Source organism: Oculina patagonica, chromosome 3 (assembly GCF_052425735.1).
Source record: "Oculina patagonica isolate OP01 chromosome 3, crgOcupat, whole genome shotgun sequence".
In the NCBI taxonomy this organism is placed as follows: Eukaryota; Metazoa; Cnidaria; class Anthozoa; order Scleractinia; family Oculinidae; genus Oculina; species Oculina patagonica.
In genome coordinates this window covers 18,130,618-18,153,613 of record NC_135760.1, presented here as the reverse complement: position 1 = coordinate 18,153,613, position 22,996 = coordinate 18,130,618, and the positions used below count along the sequence as shown (strand labels likewise).

The 22,996-nt window shown below is 37.5% G+C and overlaps 2 protein-coding genes across 2 annotated transcripts; one reads left to right on the top strand and one right to left on the bottom strand.

Annotated features, from left to right (window-relative positions):
* Positions 1-1,286: 1,286 nt before the first annotated feature.
* LOC144645424 (syntaxin-7-like) lies at positions 1,287-14,943 on the bottom strand. Its single transcript, XM_078505003.1, has 12 exons — positions 14,452-14,943; positions 11,858-11,917; positions 11,142-11,219; positions 9,414-9,483; positions 8,831-8,927; positions 7,059-7,136; positions 6,860-6,931; positions 6,290-6,342; positions 5,984-6,071; positions 4,075-4,147; positions 2,792-2,880; positions 1,287-2,013 (listed from the first exon to the last, which is right to left on the bottom strand). The coding sequence occupies exons 2-12, from the start codon at positions 11,892-11,894 to the stop codon at positions 1,918-1,920; spliced, it is 831 nt and encodes a 276-aa protein (XP_078361129.1). The 5' UTR covers positions 11,895-11,917; positions 14,452-14,943; the 3' UTR covers positions 1,287-1,917.
* A 3,414-nt stretch (positions 14,944-18,357) lies between these two features.
* LOC144645441 (uncharacterized) lies at positions 18,358-22,480 on the top strand. The gene is made up of 5 exons (XM_078505022.1): positions 18,358-18,528; positions 19,628-20,014; positions 20,553-20,625; positions 21,280-21,418; positions 22,319-22,480. The coding sequence occupies exons 1-5, from the start codon at positions 18,439-18,441 to the stop codon at positions 22,356-22,358; spliced, it is 729 nt and encodes a 242-aa protein (XP_078361148.1). The 5' UTR covers positions 18,358-18,438; the 3' UTR covers positions 22,359-22,480.
* Positions 22,481-22,996: the final 516 nt, after the last annotated feature.

The window sequence follows — 22,996 nt, the reverse complement described above, 5'->3', positions numbered from 1 at the left end:
ATTTTTGTTTTGTTCATTTGTTCCCAATTTTTTTTTTATGGCCATGTTTCCTTGTTCCCAAAGACTCCTGAGAGGGGCTCCGAGTTGTAGCAGGAATTATTGCAGGGGTTTTTGTCTGATTGTGTCTCCAAATACCTTATTCTCACTTTATTTCGCGAGTATTAAATTTCGCGATTTTCACGATTTTGAAAAAATTTAATACTCGCGAAATATAGGACACGCGAACTTTAAAATCGCGAAATTTAATATCCTACTGATAATATAAAAAAAATAATGAAACTTGATGTGTCTTATTAGTTAATCTAACATGTCTGAGCTTCATGTTTAGAAATTTTATCCATTAGTTATCTCCCACTCTATCAGTCGCACTGTTCTAGCCTGCGTGGCCGGCATTCCCCTTCTCCTTCCTCTTTGAACGCCGGCCACGCAGGCTACACTGTTCGGACTGTTCTCTGCCGCCAAGTTCCTCAAAATCTCGCTCTTGCAGTCATAGATGAACCTGTTAGGGATTAAGACTGTTGAATACCTTATGTTTTGTTATGTGTATATTGTTTTGTTTGCTGTTTTTACGATGACTTTCATATTAATTATGTTGTTACAGTTTCGAGCTCAAAGCTTCATAATGAAGAATACATAAAAAACGCGAAATTTAATACACTCCAATTGTACCTTCCTCTCAAAATCGCGAAATTAAGTACTCGCGAAATATGGCTCTTGATTTTTCGCGAAATTAAGTACTCGCGAAATTTAGTGAGAATAAGGTAGTTATTTATGTCGCCATTTAACCAGCGACAATCGTTCTGGGTACGAGAGTATAGGAAAACAAACAGAGGGTCACTTAGTTGACATTGGCCAATCTCAGTGAGAATGTTAAAATAAATGAAAAGTTGCTGTGCAGCATTATTGTAGTCATTATTAGCAAAGTTTTCAAAAAATGCTGATGTTCTTTATTCCAGCGGAGAGTTTCAGGAATAACCCCTTCATCAGTCACAAATGGTGGTAATATCAATCGTTCGTGTCAGTTCAGATTACTACTGTTACAAATCAACTTTAGCGATATTCTCCGTGTTGTTTAGTTTTATGCCACAAAACAGCGCATTCAAGAATTCGCACAATTATGCTTTTGAGTGGCTACTTCAGTATTTGCTTATAAATAATTATGTGCTACACCAAACATTTATGTACTGACTGTAAATATGTAACTGTATAAAATTCTAGCTGCTATACGTTTCTCTCTTGCAATTCAAGAGGTTGAAACTTGGTCTATCTAAGAAATAGAAAATATTTTTCTTTCAATTTATATTTTATAAGAAATAAAAAACACATGCAAGTGCAAACTCGAAAGGTGTTGTGAACCCAAAACAAAGGCGAGCCCTGGTTTACACTCGAGTTCTCCCAAGCAAAATCTTTGTGTTTGCTTCAGGTATATTATTTAACACAAGCAACATTTCTTTTATTTCTTTTTATAAAATGCAGGCATGTAAAACGTATCATGGGGCTGTAAGTGATATATCAAACACGAGAGGCAGTGTTTCATCAGGATATCCAAACACCGAGAAGAGAGTTGAAAATACGACGCGCAGCGGAGTATTTGTGACAAAATTTGAGGTGTTTGGATAGCTGATGAATCACTGTCCTGAGCGTTTGGTATAACTACTCAATTGAAACTAAAACTACGGAGTAAACAGAGAAATCAAATCGTATAAAAATCTTTGCTAATTAAGACCGGATATCCTCCATCACAGTTATGATTTTCTTTCTTTTGATGAATTAGTTAAGAGTTTGAGAACTATGTTTAGAAAACACATAGTGGGTCATCCATTCTGACAGCTTCAGTCTGTGTTTATAGAATTTACAATTATATTAAATCTATTTCCTTGACAAAATAACTTGAATTCTAAAGCCATATCTCAAAATTTATTTCCTGACCGAAAAATAAATGATGAGACTCAGTCCAGTGGCAGCAACAATTAACACCAGTACCAGAATGCAACACTTCCTCCTTGCTGCTTTCTGAGAAGAAAAAAAATAACGTTTGATCAGATCCTTTAAAAAAATTGCAGTTGTAGCCTCCCACATTGACTGTGCCTGTGATTCTGGTGGCTTTTCAAAAACCTGACTTCAGATCTGGGACAAAGACCGTCAGGACACAACATTGTCTCTTAGTGTATAACAGACTGGAGTAAAAGTAGTTCGTTTGTTGGGCCCTTCATTCTACCTTATTGTTACTTATTTTCGCGGGACCTCATTTTCGCGATTTTCGCGATTTTCAAAAAATCGCGAAATTACAGACCGCGAAGAAAGGTTCTCGCAAAAAATAATGAAGCGAACTTTAATACCCTTCTATATAACGCGTCATGACTAATCAAAGTTGCCGTTAGTTTACTAGTACATAGTTATCTTGGTACAGTCGTCAAAAGAAGCTCTGCCTTGAAACACCGGAACATGCCAAACTGTTTTAAGTTTTTAAGTTTCGTTTTGTTGTATGGTTTTGTTCAGTGTCATTGGAAACAATTGCTGTGGAAAATTAAAATCAGTTGTGCCAGTTTTGAGACTTACTGTTTGTTAATGCAGACCAGTATTTTGACAACTTTCGCGAAATTTAGTTCCTTTGATCGTACTTTTCTGGCCAAATCGCGAAATTTAAGTTCCGCGAAATATGCCCGTTCCATTTTCGCGAAATTAAGTTCCCGCGAAAATAGGTAACAATAACGTAGTTGGTATAGTGAGTAGTATGTAAGTAAGGATGCATTGCATGCCTATACTATAAAACGTAAAAAAAAGACAGTACCTGGTATTGACTAGCCTTAGCTAACTGATCCATTGCAGTCTCGACATCAACATTGCCTCCAGGGCCATCTACATATGCCTCAATTTTGTCTGCAAAAAAATAAAATAAAATCAGGATTAGCTTTTCTCGTCATTTGCCCATAAACACACTCAAGACTGAGTCCAAGAGTGCAAGGTGGTTGCTAGAACAAAATGTGTCATCATGCAGGCAAGAGGAAAAAGGTGCAAATATGGGAGACAGTCAGTCATTGGACAATGGCCATGAATGATGAATTTTGTGTCAATCAGTGATAATGTTCAGATTGTATTTTTTTTCCCATCAGTAGCCCTTTTAGGAAATACCAGAGACATGTTTCCATCTTGCAAACTTGGGCAATGACACTCTTGTGTGGCTAGTATAACCCCCCTCCCCCGGGGGGGGGGGGGGTACTTGGGTCAATCTTTGTTGGGTATGTGCTGCTGGTCTCTCAGAACCCCTATCCCATTAGAGTCATATATTATGGCCAATTATAGACCCCATCTTAGTCACTTTTGGGTAAATGTAATTTTCACGACCCCAACTTAGTCACTTTCTGCTTTTGCCTCTACCGTATAAATCCTTTTAACTAAGTCATTCTAAAATGAATTGACACATTTAATAAACTGAATGAAAACACACTTTACTTTACAACTACACTATACACATTCTGGTACATTTTTCTCTCATTTGCTTTTCTTACTCTCAAAATCCCGGAAAAGTGTGACCCCATTCTAGTCACCCTATAAAATGTGCTTGAAAAGGCGACCCCATTATAGTCAGTCCAGTCGTGAAAATGCTACCCCATCCAGCGGCACATCCCCATTAGCCCATTTATAGGAAGTGCCCCCCCCCCCCGATATAAAACCACATGTCATTCAGGAATGTCACTACAACAACTTTATTTGTTTGTCCCTAAATTAAATTAAATTTACAAGACAAAAAAGAATAACATAAAATGAAGTACATGGCTACCCAAATAAACAACATAAGCAAATCAGATTCACTAAGAGAAGGTTGCCTGCTTTTTTCACCGGCTGAAAGAGAACCAAAATCCAGATGAAATTTTGTACAAAAACAAAGACTTGGATATACTTTTAGAGCTGCCAATACCCGCAGAAAAGGCAGTTGAGCTTGCTAAAATACGGCCTAGTGTTTTTGTAGCTAGATCCCTCAAAACAAAATAATGTCGTGTAAATGATGCTGTAACAGACTTTTCCTATACTACAAGGTACCTAGAAACAAATAAAACAAAGTTCTTACTGTACCTATCATGTCACCCTGTTCCTTAACCAAAGTGGCCATATCTCGGAAAATTTCATTGACATCAACAATATCATCCTAGATGAGTAAAAGCAGAGAATATTACACATACACAGTTGTATACTATCATGGTAATTGTAACATAACAGTGTCTGTTTCAGCAAAAAGACTATCATTCTGTTATTTGAAACAAATTTAGTAATTAAGGTCGCTCCAATGAAAGGGAACCTGCGGCGATTTTTGTCAAATTTTGCCTAAAATTGATTGTTTATGTTATAGGAACTTAAATTTTGAAACAAAAACGGGGGGGTGCCCCTGCACGTTTAGGAGCAACAGCACCTTATTTTACCTACATGTTATATTCCTTTTAGTATAATTTCAGAGGTGATTATAAAAACTGGGGAATTCTGATTGGTCAAGAAACTCGGCGAGAGGCATTTGAAGGCTTAGTTACAAAGCCATGCCAACTCTGACATCCTGGCAAGTAAACATTTGGAAGAAACAACTCCAAGTCATGGATTTTTAAAACATTGGAAATTTTGCAAATTGACTTCCAAGGATTTTGGACTAAAAATAGTTTCCAGAGATGGTTCTCAAGGCATTAGAATTTATTGTAAACACGGTGGTTTTGGAGATCGCACTCGGCCATGAGAAACTCAGTCACATCGATTGAGCAAACATTAAGCCACAAACATTTAAACAAAGGTACCGGAAATCTATCTTCCTCGTAGTGTTTGTTTTGTTCCGTTTATTTCAATCAAAGAATTGAACAGGTTTAAGCCAGCACTAATGTGTTTGATGTTTTTTTGTTTTCTATTGTTAATTTTCAGTTCTTGATAAACGCCTCTAAAAATTATACTAAACAATTATTCACCTCAGGCTTGGTGATTATTATCGAGTAATCACTTCACCTTTGGCCAATAAATTATAATTGTTAAACAATATCACAATGATTATAGTCACAATGGCTTGCTAAATTCTACATTCATTCTACATTCTACACTCAGAGAATTGTTCCATATTTATCCTACAGAAAGAATTAAGTTACTGAATGTATATACTCAATTCAAACCAACAGAAAAAAGATAGGTTTACCAGAAAATAATGATTTACCTCTCCAGCGAGGTCCAGCTGTAAAGAAAAGCCGCCAGTTTGGGGGAATTACCTTAACCCTTTTAGGGCCAAATTTCTCCAAAAACAGGGTTTTTATTACAGTTAAACTGAATTTTTGGAACTACGATCCTGAATTTCCCTTAACTTTGCTTAAAAAGCACCTCTCCACAATGCAGCAAGATTTTGATGAAGATTCCATGGACAAATGTACAAAATTGTACTTTGGCGCATGCGCATAAGCCAAAATTTGGCGCATAAGCCAAAATTTGGAATTTGAAGTTTTGATTAAAACATTGGTAAAACCTGAAAAGAGGACCTTGATCTATTTCAGGTGTTTTGGCCTGTTTAATTAAGCACCGATTTTGCACCAAAAAGTGATTGACTTTTTCTCGATCAGCTCTGTCAAGTTGCGACTGATACGCAAAATGAATAGTTCTGTGAAAAGGTCAAACCTAGCTCTATCAGATGCTTATCACCAAAATCTGCTGACTATCAAATTGATGAGGTCACAAGTGGTTCATTGACTGCTCCTCCAAATGTCGACAAAAGTCGACTTTGGCAGTGAGAGGGTTAAGTTATATTTTATAATTATTGAAAGAGAAGATTCATATTGCAGCAAAAGTTCGTTTTGAGAAGGTTACAGTGTATGTTTACACACTGAAATGGTCATTTTATTAGTCTCACTTCTCTTGAGTAAATCATTTCTGTATATCTGTACTGATTTGAATTTTAAGCAACATTGGCCATCAGTAGTGAACCAGCAATAATACTGAGGGTAAATGACATGTGTTTTTGTTATACCTCAAGTTGTCTTATGGCCCTTTCCCTCTCTTCAATCAATTTGAATGAGACTTCATCTTCTGCTTGTGCTTGGATTTCCCTACCAGTTCTACAAAGGAAGTTAACTAAACAATCAATCAATCAATCAATCAATAAATCGATCAATCAAACAATCAATCAATCAAATTATTAATAAAAACCTCAGTTGGTTTAACAGTCATGACTGATTAAGTGACCCACAGAACAATGAGTAAGTGAGAACTTTTTTCATGTGAATCATATCAAGCAATTATGATTTTATTGCTTAATACAATATTAACTAAATACCTGTCGTTAGCTGCCAATAATGAACTATGCTCATCACTATATTCACCCATTCGCTGCAAAACATTAATCATTAGTATACAGTTATGTTGATTTCAATTATTACTGACACTGTCATTCACAGGTTAATTAACTAATAAAACAAATATAAGGAAAATGCTGTAAATTGTACATCCTGGATTGGGAGATCCAGATGAACACAAGAAATGGCTGGAGAACTGTTTATCTGTTATTGAAGCCCACGATGGATATGTTATTCTGAAAGTAACTACCGGTATCTCTGGCTACTAGCAAATGATTAGGGCAAATAGAGCTCACTTAAATGCTGGGGCAGCCTGTGAAGGATTAGCATTTCCCATCCAGGCGGACACAGTAGTAATAATAAAACCTATTAACATTGCATGCATGCCATGAAAATTGGAGTTTTACAGCTACAGCCTCTTCAGCCATCACGCTCCGAAATGTCTATTACATTTACCCAACAAAACACACAAAATACTTTTTTTGGTTATGTCTTGTATACTTTTATTGGTTAATATGCCCTTAATATGTCTACAGTACAGGTACACTTACATTTGGAGTTGGCATCCCTGCGGACATCGATCTGGCCAGTGAAACAGATTTTTTCTCTTTCTCAGCTGCAACCTGTTTTAAGCAAGTCAAAACAGTGATTCAGGAACTGGAAATGCATCAATCGTAGCAATGTTCTGCCAATCGTGCAGATTACTCAATAATCATATAATATATTATTTTACTGTGGACTCTTACTTACCTGCTGAACCCTCTGAAAGCTGTTCAATGCTGTAGTAAAGTTTTCCTCTAGCTTTTTCACTTGTAGTTTTCTTTGTTGCTATATAAAAAAGAGAGACAATTATATGAGTTTGGGTGTTTCCCTCTATCTGTCTTGATACATATCCTATAAACAGGTAATTAGTTTTTAATCAGGGCTGCCACCAAAAAATGCAATGCCCAAGGCCCTCACAACGCTTTTTCGAGTAAATATGATGGTAGCTTTACATCATCTTTTTAAGGGCCCATTACAGTATCTTTTGGGGCCGTTGCTAGGGAGATTTCAATTGGCTGTAACTTTATATATCTTTGCTTTTAATTAACCAAATTTAGACAGGAGTTTTAGAGTACGACTGCAAGTCAGTTGATGACGTCATCGGTGCACGTCTAATGTCACGTGACCCAGAACAAAAAACTGAGTTTTACGCAAGAAACTTACGGTCTCATTAAATAGTTTGTAGTATTATGTCAATCAGTACGTTTATCTTAAAAAATGTAAGCATGCGTTTTCCATTAGCACAAAAACTTGAAAAATAAGTAAAGAAAATGTGTTCTTTTGACCACGTTTTTGAACACAACTTTAATGTTGTTTTGATTTTCCGAAAACGCATGCTTACGTTTAAAGAAAAATGTATTTTCTTTCGATTTACTGCAAAAAACAGAAGGTACGGTTTTTTCCTTCCGAGAAAAACTCGCATTTTTGTCCGTACCGGAAGTAAAATTATACGGTGAATGATTGGTTGAAATCATCGTAATTGACATTGCTGCACTAAGTTGGCTTTCCTCCCGCTCACGTACGCTTCAAAAACTATAATTTTTTGACACGGTAAACTTTACTTCTTGCTTGTATTCGGACAGCTTTAACAACGTTTACTGTCGCTCAACTAACATGTAGAGGCTAAGACAAATGTAAACAAAGGCGGTCGTAAGTATTAAAAGAGTTTAGTGTGAGTTTCTTTATTTTCGGCTTGTAATTTGCGAATTAGCGTAAACGGCGTAATTAAGTTATGTTTTGTCAAGGAGGCTACAATTCATAGTTCGCTTGAATAAATAGTTAACGTTTGTAAGCTGAAATGTTTTTATACAGGTGTTTTATATAGTTTAGTTTTCGCAGTTTTGTACCTTACTGAATTTGTCCTGTGGTTAGACTGCTGTACGAATCATAATCAGCAGTTTCTGCAAACAATTTACGGCAGATAAATCGAGTTTATTCATTTCTGGGGTAACTGCGTAAGCATTATACATTTGTATTACCTTCGTTTCGCGAACGAAATGAATCGCTGTTTTTTTTTTTTCTGAGCTTCGTTTAGTTCTAGTGACAATGCTTTAATTTTTGCCAGTAGCTTTCACAGATTTCTTCAGTGAGCTGAAGGGGGAAACTGATGAAAATACGGTAGCATCGCACATTCGCATGTTTTCTGAATGCATCGGCACTACTTTTAAAAATATTTCGGCAGTTTCGGATACTTGCTTCAGGCTTCGTATATGTTTTGCAATCATTTAGTATGACAATCTTTTTTTTATTTCAATTTACCCAGTTTGCTTTTACTGCAGAACAAATTTCCGTCATTGGAATATGATTCTAACCGAAAGGGAACTAAACTCGCGTAAAATTTTGCCGCTAAGCTGAATCACGAATGCGAGAAAACCGGAAATAAAATTGCACTTGCGTGGCAACCGCGTAGCTTGGCAACGAGATACTGTAATGGGCCCTTAAAGGTATTAATTTTTACAATAAATAAATGCATTTCATACTCTATCTGATGGTAAATCTCCAAACAGATGAGGCAGCTGCTTTAAGTAGGAGTGGGTCTCCTTGGCAAGTCTTTGTGTAGCCTGTTCTGTCTGTTGTCTAAAATAACAACATTGTAGCATTTGTAAGCACTATAATTTAAAATTGGGGTCAATACGTAGCAGCTCTTACAGGGTTTCACATGAATGACTCACTACCCCTCAAGAGAACAATAGAACAAACAACAGAACTACACTAGAAGACTAAATGCAAGCTTACAAGAGCTGTTATACTCAACCCTCCAAGTTTATTTCAATTTTTTCTTAGTGGCCATTTGGCCACCCACGTGCACTGCTCAAGTTTGGTAATTATTGTCACCACTGAAAAATTTTAGTCTCTAAATTAAGCTCACGCTTTCAATCCTTCTTCTCGATCAATTATAGTCGCCAGGCTGGCGACTTTGGTTCCAATGTAGTCGCCAACTCCAAAATTTTAGTCACCATGGCAACTAAAATGGTCTTAACTTGAAGGGTTGATACTACAGAATATGTTTTAAATGTAGATCTTGTCTAGTCAAAGGAAAACTGATTTGAAGTCATAACTTACAGTTTGCTCTGCAGTTGTGATTTATCCTCTGAGGTGCCCAGTTTGTCCACAAGCTTTTGAATTGTGGCCACTGTTGATTCAACAAGCAGCAAATAATTTTAAGTTCAATGTCATAGCAGAAAGTGACATGCATGGCTATGTTACATATTGTAAGACTGAAGGTGTTTTCTTGTGTCTGGAGTTTCAAGGAAGTTAGATAATTTGTTGAGGTAGACAACCCTCCAATATATATAAGTATAAGGGAAGCCTCGAGCCAAGCGGCCCATACTGCCGGAGCTTATTCCGGTTTCTATAGCATTAAGCAGCTAGGAATATTTCTATTCCCCCCTGAATGGGATGCTAGTCCATCGCAGGGTTCCCTCCCAGCATTATGTCGCCGGTACCCATTTATACACCTGGGTGGAGAGAGGCATCATGAGAGTAAAGTGTCTTGTGGTAGAAAGTTTTAGTTGCCAAAATATTACTATCAGATCTGTAAATCTACCCGCCAAAAAGTGTTTAATAAAAAAAATTTTACTGCAAAATTTTTCCCTGAAAAAACTAAAAAAACACACAAAAAGAACAAAAAGTTCAATTTGCAAAACCCAGAAATGTTGTGGTAGAAAGTTTTAGTTGCCAAAAATTACTATCAGATCTGTAAATCTACCCGCCAAAAAGTGTTAATAAAACAAAATTTTATGCAAATTTTTCCTTGGAAAAACTAAAAAAAAAAGAAAAGAACACAAAGATCAGTTCACAAAACCCAGAAATGTTGTGGTACTGGTCCCCAGTCATATATATACAAAGCAGTTTTTCTAAAGTTGGGATGATTGCTGCTCAGCTCCGGAGCAGTCTTGTTGTCCCCAGGATGGCAACTTATTCGTGACTACAATCTAGACACCAGTTCCAAAATCCTAGTCGCCATGGTGCCTAAAATGGTTGCAACTTGGAGGGTTGGTAGATCTGAGCTTAACCATGTACTAGAGCTATATGCTATGAAAAAGCCTATTTGTCAGTCATCTCCAACTGTTAGTCAGTCGTCTTCTGCTCACCAAAGACTCACTGAGAACAGGTTGAGTGACATGCTTGGAAAGAACACTGGAAAAAAGCTGGCGTCATAAAAAAGTAGTGAACAATCATTGAAGTTGACCATTGTCAATTTACGCCCTTTTTATTGTTATATGGACCAATTTCATCCTTTTGCCCCACCTTTCCAACCCCCCTCCCCCCAATCAATGTTATAGTTTGTTTCTAGGAGTCCTTTGCTACCATTTTACAACATTGGATGGGGGGGAGGGGGGTATTTTAGCAGACAGTCATGAAATTTAAAAACTAGTGGTAAATTTGTCATAAAAACCGCAGAGCGAAGTCAATGTGTCAACTACTTTTGTCAAAGATGGAAGGTAAGTGTGCTGTAATCAATAAGAAATGATTTTTTCAACTATAAATGTCCAAAATATTAATATCAAGTTAACTGTTAACTAAATCTAATTAAACACCATCTACTATCGATATCCATGTCTAAAGATAATCTTTTTTTAATCAACATATAATTTATATATATACCACTTTTCATGTAAGTGAAAGTGTACGTGTACTTTATATGGAAAATCAACCTGATAAAAAACATAGCAGCTAGTAAGAGTGTATTTAGCTATCTTACCATCTTAGTGTATTTAGCTATCTTACCATCTATCTTACCATCTTACTATCTTACTATCTTACTATCTTACTATCTTACTATCTTACCATTTTTGTTGATTGCTTTAATATTATTCCTAACACAGCCACAAAGTCTTTTATACTCTGAGGCACCACCCTTTGATGCTGTAAAACAAAACACAAATTGATATAATTACCGGTATTAATCTTGACTGCCACAAACCAACTACTTACCAGCCATTTATAATAAATTTATTATAAGTTTTAAGAAATCATATGGCTCAGAAAGCAGCTACCATATTCATTTCTTTTGTCATGTTCTAATATTTTTTTTTTTAATGAATTTTAATATTTTTAATGAACTTTAGATTTTAAGAATTTAGTATTTTATCCTATTGTAATTTTAAATATTTTTACTTGTAAGGGCATTGAGATTTTTAATGTAATGCACTAGAAATAAATTATTATTATTATTATTATTATTATTATTATTATTATTATTATTATTATTATTATTATTATTATATTCTTCTCCTTTGAGATTTTAAAACTCCAGAAAACAACGTATTTCGATCAACACTCCCGTGGCCCGTTTCGGAACGTTTTTTTTATTCCGCTTATAAGCCCCTCCACTTATAAGCCCACCCAAAAACCCTTACGAAGTTGTATAAGCCCAGGGCTTATAACCGGAATTTTACGGTATCCATGGAAAAACTGACAAAAGCTAACGTATTAAATACTATTCTGTTGTTACATGTAAAACTTAAGTTCAAACTACAAAGCAACATAATTTAATAGATTACCAGTGCTGGAGTTCGCAGAGTATTCACCAAAGGACATGGCGTATGTTCTACTTCTAAAGTCTACAAAATAAAGAATACAAATCGACACTGTTAAGCTGTTTCCTAGATGGCTTGCCAAACTTATTTCCTACTGAAAATCAAACAAAGCTAAATTAATACTAAATAAATAATAAATTAATAATTAACTATTATATAGGTTAATATTTTAACTAAATATTTCTCATATCATTTCCGACTTGTAATTGATTTATAGTGATATATAAATAATTTAAAATAATTATTATTATTATTGTTATAATTATTATTATTATTAGAGCAGTTTTCAATTGAGTGGCGTAAAACAAAAAGGACACAGACAATCCAGTAAACCAATCAAAACTCAAAGCAAACACATGTAGCCGGCACAAAGCGCAAGAAAACGTGTGCATGCAAGTCACAGTTGGTTTTGATTTTACTTTTGATCGGCTAAGAAAGTGGCACAAAAGTTACTTTCGACACTCAAGTGAAAACCACTCTTAGTATTATTATTCAGAACACACTCACATATACACACACACACTTTTAAACTGCTTAGAAGACTCCCCCAAAGGTTTACTAAATTTGTGATGTAATAAATTAAATTTAGCGTCTTACAAGTTCATATTTAAAGGAGAAGTTCACTCCAGAATGGCCATTTATTTTTTTTACGCCAATAAAAAGTTTATGCAAAGATATGTTATTCACCAAAATTTCAGCTTCTAACGAGCGCTTAAACCCTACGAAATCCTTTTCTGAAGTAGCCCAAAACTCGACAACTGAACGCCGCCATCTTGGAGCTGTTAATGTATGCGTGACGTCGAAGAGCTCAGCCTGAAGTTGAGCGGGAAAATTTTAATTACTTCAAACTCCTTGTTTCTTTGTAGTGGCTTTTGTTTGTCAAAATGCCTGTTTGTGCAGCTCCATTTTGCTTAAACAGAGCTCCAAGGCAAAAAGGGGTATTTCCGTTTTCACCGTCTTTCAATATTTAAAGAACAATTGCTCAAAAGCGGACACAAATATTTGTGTGTTATGGCATTAAATTGGGGTCCGATCGAGTTCATTATCGAGTGCAATTTTCTGCAACTTTTTCAGGTTGACCTATTATTACCTATCCTTCGGACCCTCGATTTTTCTCGTCGTCCCGCTACTCTTCTCTGGTCTCCGAGGATGATCATGTTACCAATGTTGCAGTATTGCATACGGTACGTGCATGTTGCAATCAAGATTTGTGAAAAAGAACATAAAAAGTAAAATGTTTTAGAAACGTTCTCTGGTTAAAAATTTAAAAATAGCGGCTGCCAAACTGCAGTCTTTAAGAAAAAAGGCGCGAATGAATAAATATATAGGGTAAAAATGTGAAAAAAAAGAAAAAGAAAAAAAAATAGTGAGAATATGAAAAAAGAGAAATTTTAAAAGAAAGAATTGTGGAGGATGTGTGTCTTTTCTGGCAGTGTGCATACTCAAGATTTCGCACGCGTAGTCTCCTTTTCAATAAAAAAATAAAAACAATTAGTCCATAAACGGCAATGTCGCCAATTCTCGCGGTAATAAACGTCCTCTCCTTCGCTATTGACGACATGAACGCGAACAGCTGTTTCTTAAGCATCCATCCACCGGCCAAATTATAAAAAAACAAGTGAGACGACTCGTGAGTTAAAAAAACTTGATGTTACCTAAAACGCCGGACCATCCGCCCCCGGGAAGGAGTGCCGGCGTATACGGCCGGCGTTAATCGGGGACCCGCGTTAATCGAGAAAAAGTGAGTAACAACAAAAAGAGAGTTTCTTGGTTGATTAAAAATCTCCCTGAAATAAAGTAAAAAAGTGAAATAGCATAATCGTAACATTGGCTGGTATTGCGTCTGCCTTTCTTTTTTTGTGGGTATTTTCACTCAGGAGACTGTATCTGTGATCTTCTTCGAGCAGTCTTCCGTATAGTTTTCGGAACACACAAATATTTATGTCCGCTTTGCCAGGAATTTTTCGTTTCTCCCATTCTTATAATCCATTCTGGCATTTTTTCTTTTAGATATTGAAAGACGGTGAAAGGTTTTTTGTATCTCTTAGAGCTCTGTTTGAGAAACATGGAGCTGCACAAACAGGCATTTTGACAAACAAAACAAAACAAGGAGTTTTGAGTATTCAAACTTCAGGCTGAGCTCTTTGACGTCACGCATACATTACTAGCTCCAAGATGGCGGCGTTCAGTTGTCGAATTTTGGGCTACTTTAGAGAAAGATTTCGTAGGGTTTTAGCGCTCGTTGAAAGCTGAAATTTTGGTGAATAACATATTTTTGTATAAACGTTTTATTGGCGTAAAGAAAATAAATGGCCATTCTGGAGTGAACTTCTCCTTTAAGGTTAGAACATGATTTTTTTTTTTCTAAGGAACAAATTTAAATAAATAAATAAACAGATGAAGTGTGAATCAATTCCGCTTACTGAAACGCACGTCAAACTGTTCCACTTTATCATGACAATATGCAAAATTAACCATTGATGTTCCATTCTAATTAAGCCCTTATTGAATCAAAACTTAACTAACGTGATCTCTTTAAGGATTGTAAGATTTCTCACCTTAAACCTTGCAAAAATTAATTTTTGCAATTTTAGTATAATACCAAAATTTCAAGGGGATCGCTCTGATCTGTCGCTCTGGAAATGACTCACTTCATGTATTTGTATGACCGCTTTTTGAAGAGGTCAGTGACGTCATTTTGTAAGTAATACCGTTCTCCTCGTAGGCGATGCGTACAGGCTCGTCGAGAAAGACTTGGGTTTGATTTTCCGTCACCACCACGCGTTGTTCGAGAGGGAGAAAACAGCACAGATGCAACTTTTGGGTGATTTCTCATTATGCGAACTTCTCCGGGTTCTTCGGGACAGGGCGCTTCGCTATCGAAAAAGCGTTGCACTCGGTAATACTACTGAAATTCTTGTCACTTCCATTGTCTGCCATGTTTTTAAACCTTGCTAGACGGTTCACAGTCTCCTATATTTGACCATGTTCCCGTGAAGTCGTAGTGCTAGAGGTCGATCGTTCTGCAGGTCGACGGGCCGCCATCTTGGTTTCTGAAGGCGAGCGAAATGCCGAGCGAAATCTGGGTAGAGTGCAAAATGCCCGTGGGAGGGGGGCTGGATATTTATTGGGGTGGGGGAGCGGAAAAACTGTGGAGGTGCCGCGTTGTTTATATTATTCTTTCTTGCATCGAAAACGTTTAAAAAAGCAGTGAGATCACTCATCAGGGTAACAGTTATTACATTTTTTCCGTGAGTATGCAACGTATGAAGCTTTGAGCATACCGGTAGGCATATTTTTTGCCAGGGAGGGCGGTGAACCATTTGCCCAAAATTTCTCACAAGCTGCCCAAATTTCGTTACGAAACAGTCGAAAATTAAGAATCAAGAATTATACTCTGCACTAACAAAGGCCAACAAATGAAGTGAAAATATTCTATCTGAGTTGCCCAAAATTTAGGGGCGGGGGGGGGGGGGGTGTTGAAACTTTTCAGTGACCGTTTTACTTATTTATAATCAAGACATTTTCTTTCTTTGAGAGCTTTTTAAAGAGCATGATTTATGCAACCTGTCTTTTTATGATGTTCATTCTGTCACAGACGATCATTACGTTTTTCCGATTTTCCAGTACAGTCAACTCTCTCTTTATAAATAAAGCGTCATTGTTTGTGGTATACACGTATCTCCTTAGAGTATTGACTAATTAACTTTGCGAAGTTTGTAAGTATTTTCACTAATAAAGCACGATAAAAAAAACATTTCTCAAGTGTCTGTTAATGATTTCAAAGTGTCCGTTGTCCGTCTTAGAGAGGTGTCCGTCTTATGGGGAGTTTGGTTACAGTAAAATGACTGGAAAACGGCAGGGACCGTCACCAGGTGTCCGTCTTATGGAGGTGTCCGTTAAGACAGAGTTGACTGTGAGCACAACGTTGGAGCCGGCGTGAGCAGCTGAGGTGTCCAATGACAAAATTCGCGCGCATGCGCGCACTTTATTCGGTTCTCCTACTTCAACTTGTGGCTGAATAATCCATCTTTATATTCCCAAAACATTTTTAAAAATGCTTCGCGGCGCGTTTATGAAATTGTTTGGACAGAGGACTGGGTAAGAGTGGTTGCGCAAAAAAATTGCATGGAACTTTAAATACCCGCGACTGCTGCGTAACTGCACCAGAATTTGATTATTTCATCGGAGAGTGGTCAAACTATGCATTTCCTCTTGGAAACACCTTTCCACGATTTTTTAAGGCTGTTTTACACGGGACAACTCGCAACAACGATTTTTCGTGCAAGACCAGGAAGTTATTGCACGAAATATCGTCGGCGACCCTATATCAAGAGCCAACTTTCTAAATATTCGTCATCTTGCGTTGCGAGTTTTTGACCTGGGATCAAAAAACTCGCAACGTGTTGTCGAGTCAAAAGTTGTGCGAAATATTGTCCCCCGTACCATGTTACACGGTGTTCGATTTCTCGCCCTACATTGTTGCAAGTTTTCCCGTGTAACACCGCCTTCAAGCAACACCGTTTCAAGCGCGCGTGCATACTGTAATACATGTCAACTGTCGCGAGCTCTTAGAACAGTGAAAACAACTAAAATTGTAACAGGAAGGGATTATTGAAGTTTATGAAAGGATTCGAGCTTTACCTAAGTACTAATTACAACCTTAAAACACAACCTTTCAAGCACAGGTGTTAGATGCCGTCCAGTGAATATTCCTTCAATTGCAAAATGGAAATATTGACGTCAGCTACAAATTCTCCTTTGTAACGTTTCCGCCCTTTGTTGTGTAATAGCGCGCGCGCTCTCAGAGTTTCTTCAGCCGAGAACGGTGTTACAATGGGTGACATGGTTTAACAGAAGAAACAACGCACAGGAAAATGAGAACGTCCGTAATTCTCGTCTTTTGCGTTTTGAGTTGCTTTTGCTCAAAGTTTGCTGACTGCGAAGTCGTTGGACAAAAAGGTAAGGCTACTGTGAGATGGTGAAACTTGCCCTTCAAGAATTAAAACCGTTATTGATATTGAAAAGCGTATCCGGTAAGGTTTAACTGAAAAAAAAAAAAAAAAAAAAAAAAAAAAAAAAAAAAAAAAAAAACCCGAGCTCGCAGTACGGACTGGAAATCAGCTAGCACAATTCTCTCAATTAAGCCAACCTTAAATAGCTTGTTTTAGCTTTTAATTGTAAATACCAATGGTTTTGGTGTGTAAATTAGTTGATTGTAGATAAATTTAACAAAAATCGTACGAACGGACCACAGAACGCAAAAACCTTTCCGTGACTTTACACTGCGAAAAGCGCGGGAAAAAATTAATATGATAACAAAATGCTTAACTTAGTTTACGTTTATTTTTTATGCTGCGGAAAGAATTTCGCTCAACCTGGAACATTTAGATGCCATAATAAAAGGTCGGAAGGAGAATTTTTCTTTTTTTATTGTGTTACCATGAACAGTGATCAAGTTTCATTTTGTCAACAGGGGAAAAGGACTTTTGTTACCAAGGTTACTTTACAGTCGTGCGCGCGCAAAACTGTAAAGTATTTTTTTTTTCAGAATTCTCAGCATGACGGAACATATAAGCAAATTGCTAGGGTTTAGTTAGAAATGCGCCACGTTGATGACCGTTAAAGGTTTTTACTCGGAATTAGACAGTGGCTTAAACATGTCAAAAGACTTTACGAAGAAGAAGTATTTTCGGGGGGGGTCGCCCCCGGCCGCAGCGAATCTCCCTTTTGTTTGCATAAAGTCAATTAAATTTGCTACCGAAACCCATCTTTAACTAGCAAACAGATACCCCTTATGAGTTTTCCGTTTGCTGGTTATACTATCAAAGCGCTAAGAATTTTCTTTCCATTGTTACTTAGGAACAAGCCTGAACTCGCGTAACTGCATCGATATCAGCATGCATGTCGAAAAGGCAAGCAAGGATATTAAAACGGTCACAGAGAAAACCAAAGCTTACTATGTAAGTATTTTAGTTTTTTTTTTATCTATATATAAATTAATCGAGGCTTGGTTCAGTGTGGCTTTAAGTCCTTAAAAAAGCGCAGCCGTGGCATTTGACTTTCTCCCAGTGGAAGTGGGAGAATTATTGATGTCCCCTCGATGTCTTTATGCTATTGGAAAATGTTTCTTATACAGGAATGGATTATGTCGGTAAAAGGAAAAGGCTTTATTGCTTAGTTTCAAGGTGGGAGGAGAGAATAAGCTGGGCCGAGTGGCAGGAGCCTACTAGGGGTGGGGTTCCGGAGACATAAAGCATGAAAACGTGTTGCACATGACACTTTAAAACGTCTCTATGAGACAATTATTGGGCTTGTTTCTTGTTACGATTTCAGTAACCAAAGTTCATTTTTTTCTACCAGTGTGTTTACAATATTTTTCGTTTTGGTAAGTGTGTTTTTTAGAACAAAAAGTATTTTAGCATTTTGTTTTATTTTTCTAGATGAGTCGTGACTACGAAATATTGACCCCAAAGAAGGAATTTATCAGAGGTACAGATAACCCATCACAGTACTCTATCGGACTGCACGTCAGTTCAGTTAACATGAGGGTCACCCTTAACGTGGTGGAAGTTAAGTGTGAAAAATTTAACAAGACTGAAAGGAGGGAATACGGAAAACTATTGACCAGGAAGGCAAGTGTTAATATTTTGATCTTTCCTGTTCTTAAACTGGGTGATTTATGATTTAATCATAAAGCGGATTTTTTTTTTTTTTTGCTTTTGCCGTACCAACGAAATTATCAACTAAAACCAGAGTAAAGCAAAGTCAAACACAATTGCCTATTCATAACGAACCAAAACTGACACAATATACACACTTGAACCCAAAGCAAAAAAATGCACTAGTTACCAAGCACGGAAAAACGGTTTTAACCCCTAACTGTTTAAAAAACTGCATGCTTGCTTTAGTTAGAATGGGAATTGAAAGCCACTTTTTCTTGGGTACTGGGATTATTTCACTTGACATAACCAGCATTCATACTTGCGGGGCTCCTGTTTGTCAAACGTTGGACAGATTGGATAAACATTGTTGGAATCCCGATTTCTTGAGTCTCCAATTATAGGGGCTATGTCACGCACTTTTAGGCAATATGCGGCACTGACCAACTGTTCATAGAATTAACTGAAATATCACGATAACAGAAGAACTCAAAAGAAACACAGAAAGGCCCAAAAGGGGCATGGATGGGCAAAATTCGAGAAGATTAAAACGGATTGCGTTCGGGTAAAAAACGTCGGCCCGAGTTTTTTCAAGCATATCTCGATTTGTATGAAAGTGTCATTTACAATGCTCGAAAATCATCCTTGTTTGTTATGTGGCCGTGATTTTGCCAATAAAAGACTTTTGCTCTACCAATTTAAAGTTTGGAGCTCTTAATAACTAGAATTTTCTAAAATACCGTGACCTAGCCCCTTTAAGGGAAACGAGAAAAAAATGTATGGTTCAAGAAATCGGGGATAAAATTGCAGTCGTTTGATTGAGTAAACAAATCCAAATTGAAGAAAACTGTTTTTTGCTCGAGATATCTCCCGGAGGTTCAAAAAATTGGATTTCAAGCTTCAATGCAATTATAAGGGCTTCATTCTGTGATTGCTGTTTTCAGTTGTACATTTCCTATCCCTCTTCAGTTACAATTGGTTCGGAAAATCAGTATAAAAAAATGTCTGCTTTAAAAAAAGACTAAAAAAAAGAAAAAAAATTTCCTTCTAATTTTCTCTTCATTTTGCGCAGGATGGTATTCACATCTCGCTCGAGTACAGCAGCTCAGTTGCAGACAGTGGCGCGGATGCAACGACGGCTTTGGATTGGATCATGTGGCCATTCAAGAGCCTTGCAAATAAAATGGCGATCGTTTACAATTTTTGGGCAGAGAAAGCGATGAAAGTGTTACATTGGATAGCATGGCCATTCAAGAGCCTTGCAAACAAAATTGTGGCCTCGTACAATTTCGTGGCAGGCGTTTGCAGTAATTTGAAGAAGCAAGTGAGCAAACAATTTGACGACCCCATCAAATTGATTGAAGCTGTTCTGGAAGTGATCTGGATGGTGGTTAGCCCATTTATACGAGCTGTGATTTGGCTGTGCGAGATTGTTATTGACGTCAAAAGAGATATTAAGGTAGGGGACAGAGACATTCAGAAGAAGATTTTTGAACAAGTTCAGTTGAGAATTGGGGCTTTTGCGTGGTGCTTTTGAGGCCGTCGAACTTTTTCTGGATTTGGTCTTAGCCAAAGAACATTTTTTTGAGGGGAGGGGGCTTTCTCCTCCGCAGAGGCTCCTTTAGTGGGGGAAGACGAAAAACACGAAAAATGAAAAATAGGACGAGCGCTTTCGTTTCGATTCTCTCCAGGCTCCGCGCGCTTACTTTTCGCCTCTCCCGGCCCCATTTTATTTCCAAGCCCGTACGAAAAAACAAGAGGCCTCTGCAGAGGAGAGAGAGAAGGAGGGGGGGGGGGGGGAGTAATTTTTTCACCTCCCAGTTACTACACTAAAATACGTGGTACCCCCTCCCCTGGAACTTTAAAAAACGCGAAGTTAGATCACTGTTAGTTACTGTCCCTATTTAATGTCTGTACGTAGTCACAATCATTACCAAGTTAGTATAGTTTTTCTGTTGCTAAGGCTAACAGAATATTTCATTTTCTTCCTTATTAAGTTGAAGACTGAATTATTCTTGGAAGAGTATCCAGGTGTGCTTGGATATTTTGAAACTTGTAAAACGATCGGAGGTAAGCTGTAGCGTCGAGTCTTAACTGTGTAAACCTTGAGGATTGCTACGTTAATTACTCACCCGAAAAGCTCTGAAATATCATGTCAACTGTGTAAACCCTTAGAGAGACGCGTTGGAATCTGGGAAGAGAAGTCTGCGTGTTCTTGGGCGTAACACTTTACTCTCATAGTGCCTCTCTCCACTGATGGGTATAAATGGGCACCGACGAATTTAAGGGGGGGGGGGGGGGGCCCCAAAATATATTAGTTCTTTCTCTCCACACACAACCATTATTATTTATTGACGAATTTATGCTGGGGGTAACTCTGTAATGGACAAGCATCTCATCCAAGGGGGAGTACCAATACTCCTAATCGCTTCATTCTACGGTAACCGGGATAAGCTCCGGCCTGATAGGCCACTTAGGCTCGAACGCAGACTTTACCGAACCTACTTAGCCATTGTCCAGCGCAGAGGAGTCGTGGTTTAATTAATCAACCAATCAGAAAGATTGTTTACAAGCGCGCGTACTAAATTAAATAGCTTAATTTTTGAAAATTTATTCTTCTAAGTTATACAGCATTATGACTTATACAGTACTGGATACAACCCTCAAATTCCTATTGGTAGTGTTTGTTAAATAAAACGTTAATTTTTCTTTCATTTTTCGTAGAACACTTGTCTAAGTTAATGGCACTGTGGCCCTTGAATTGGATGGACTCTATTGAGTATATTGGCTATACTTGGGTCATTCTTTACTTCTCCTTCGCCTTGATCAAGTTTGCTATGATGGATGAGCGCCAAATGATAAGGTAAGCGTTAAACGAATAATAAAAGAAACCCATCAATACTTTTCTTAGAAGGACTGATAATGAGCTCGTATCAAATAGTCTGCGTGGTTCATCCTCTTTCCAAGGCCTCCTCCTCCTGTCGCGAACAAACGCGAAGCACTGGTAACGGGTTGCTTGGGTACGCTCAGTCATTCATTGACGTCATAAATTGTTGCGCCAAATAGAGTGAATGGGATTAAAACGGCCGGCTGCAATATATAAAAGGAATTTCACGAGTTCGAATACAGGAAGGGAGCAAAGAAGTGCCATTTGAAAGGACCTGTCAAAATATCTTGACTGGTTGCCTCATCGAAATTTTTTAACTGTGTTACTCAATTGCAAAGTCTAGGAAAGGGAAGCAGTATTTATACTGTAGGTATGTAAAAAGAGTTCGTTTTCTGTTGAATATATAACTGGTTAGTCAGTGTATGGGTCTGGACCTCGGGGCGGAGCCGGTCCACAACAACAACAACAACAACAACAATCTTTTTATTTGTGCCCAGAAAAGTTACAATAAATAAATACAAGCAAGAGGAAAAATTTACAATAAAAAAAAGAGCACAGCCACTTAGAAATAGCTAAGGCTAAATTTGTCGAGCTAAGTGGCTGGGCCAAGCGGAAAAAAATATTGCAATTAAGGTTACACAGTATAAAAAAAACGGGACACGATTACCATTCACACACACACACACACACACACACACAGGGAACAAAAAAAAAGAAAAGTGTATGTACACACAGAAAAGAAAAATAAAGTCCATCAATGTAGGACCAGTTAGTAGTTGTACACGTGTAAACCTATTAAAACCCCCTTTCCCCCCTGGGAACGTGTGCGATGAAGACGTATCAACTGTATTAATAAGTTATGATCTTTTGTTCTAGAATGGCCAGGCGCGCCGAACGAAATGGCAAACGTCACTAGAAAACTCCCAAAAGAGGACAATGAAGCATGGGATTACCTGTTTTAATTTCCTATATGTTGTCCACGGCAAATATGTAAAATTATGTTCACCATCAGGAAAATAAATCCTTGTGTTATTGACTTTTGTTGTGCTTAATTTCTGACCTATATATTTGTGGTGATATCTGCACTGGCAGCACACAAATATTACGAGTTGTCCAACGAAATGGTAATGTTTTATGTTTTCATGTCGGAGGCAAAACTCTTAAGCACACTCCGTCACTGATTCGCGTGATGCCAACAAGGTAGAAGAAACTGAAAACAGTGCGACATTTATTTTTCAGTTTGTTTCGACGTTCACCTAATTGGATGCGCAGGTTCCTATTCTGAGTTCTTTCTGTTAGCCACCTTATTTCGTCCGGAACAGTTCTGAGGCCAATTGGCCAAATGAAAAAAAAATATATATCTGCGGAAACATTGTTTCCCAGAATTGTTTCCTTGGCGCCAAAAGAGGAAACTTTTGCTGTGGAAGCAAACAAATTTGCTTCTGCAGCGAATGTTATGTGTGCGCCCAAACGGGGTAACATTCAGCGAAACAATGTTTCAGCAGCAAATTTAAGTTTTTTCGTAAGCGAGGACCTATAAAGTTTTAATTGAAA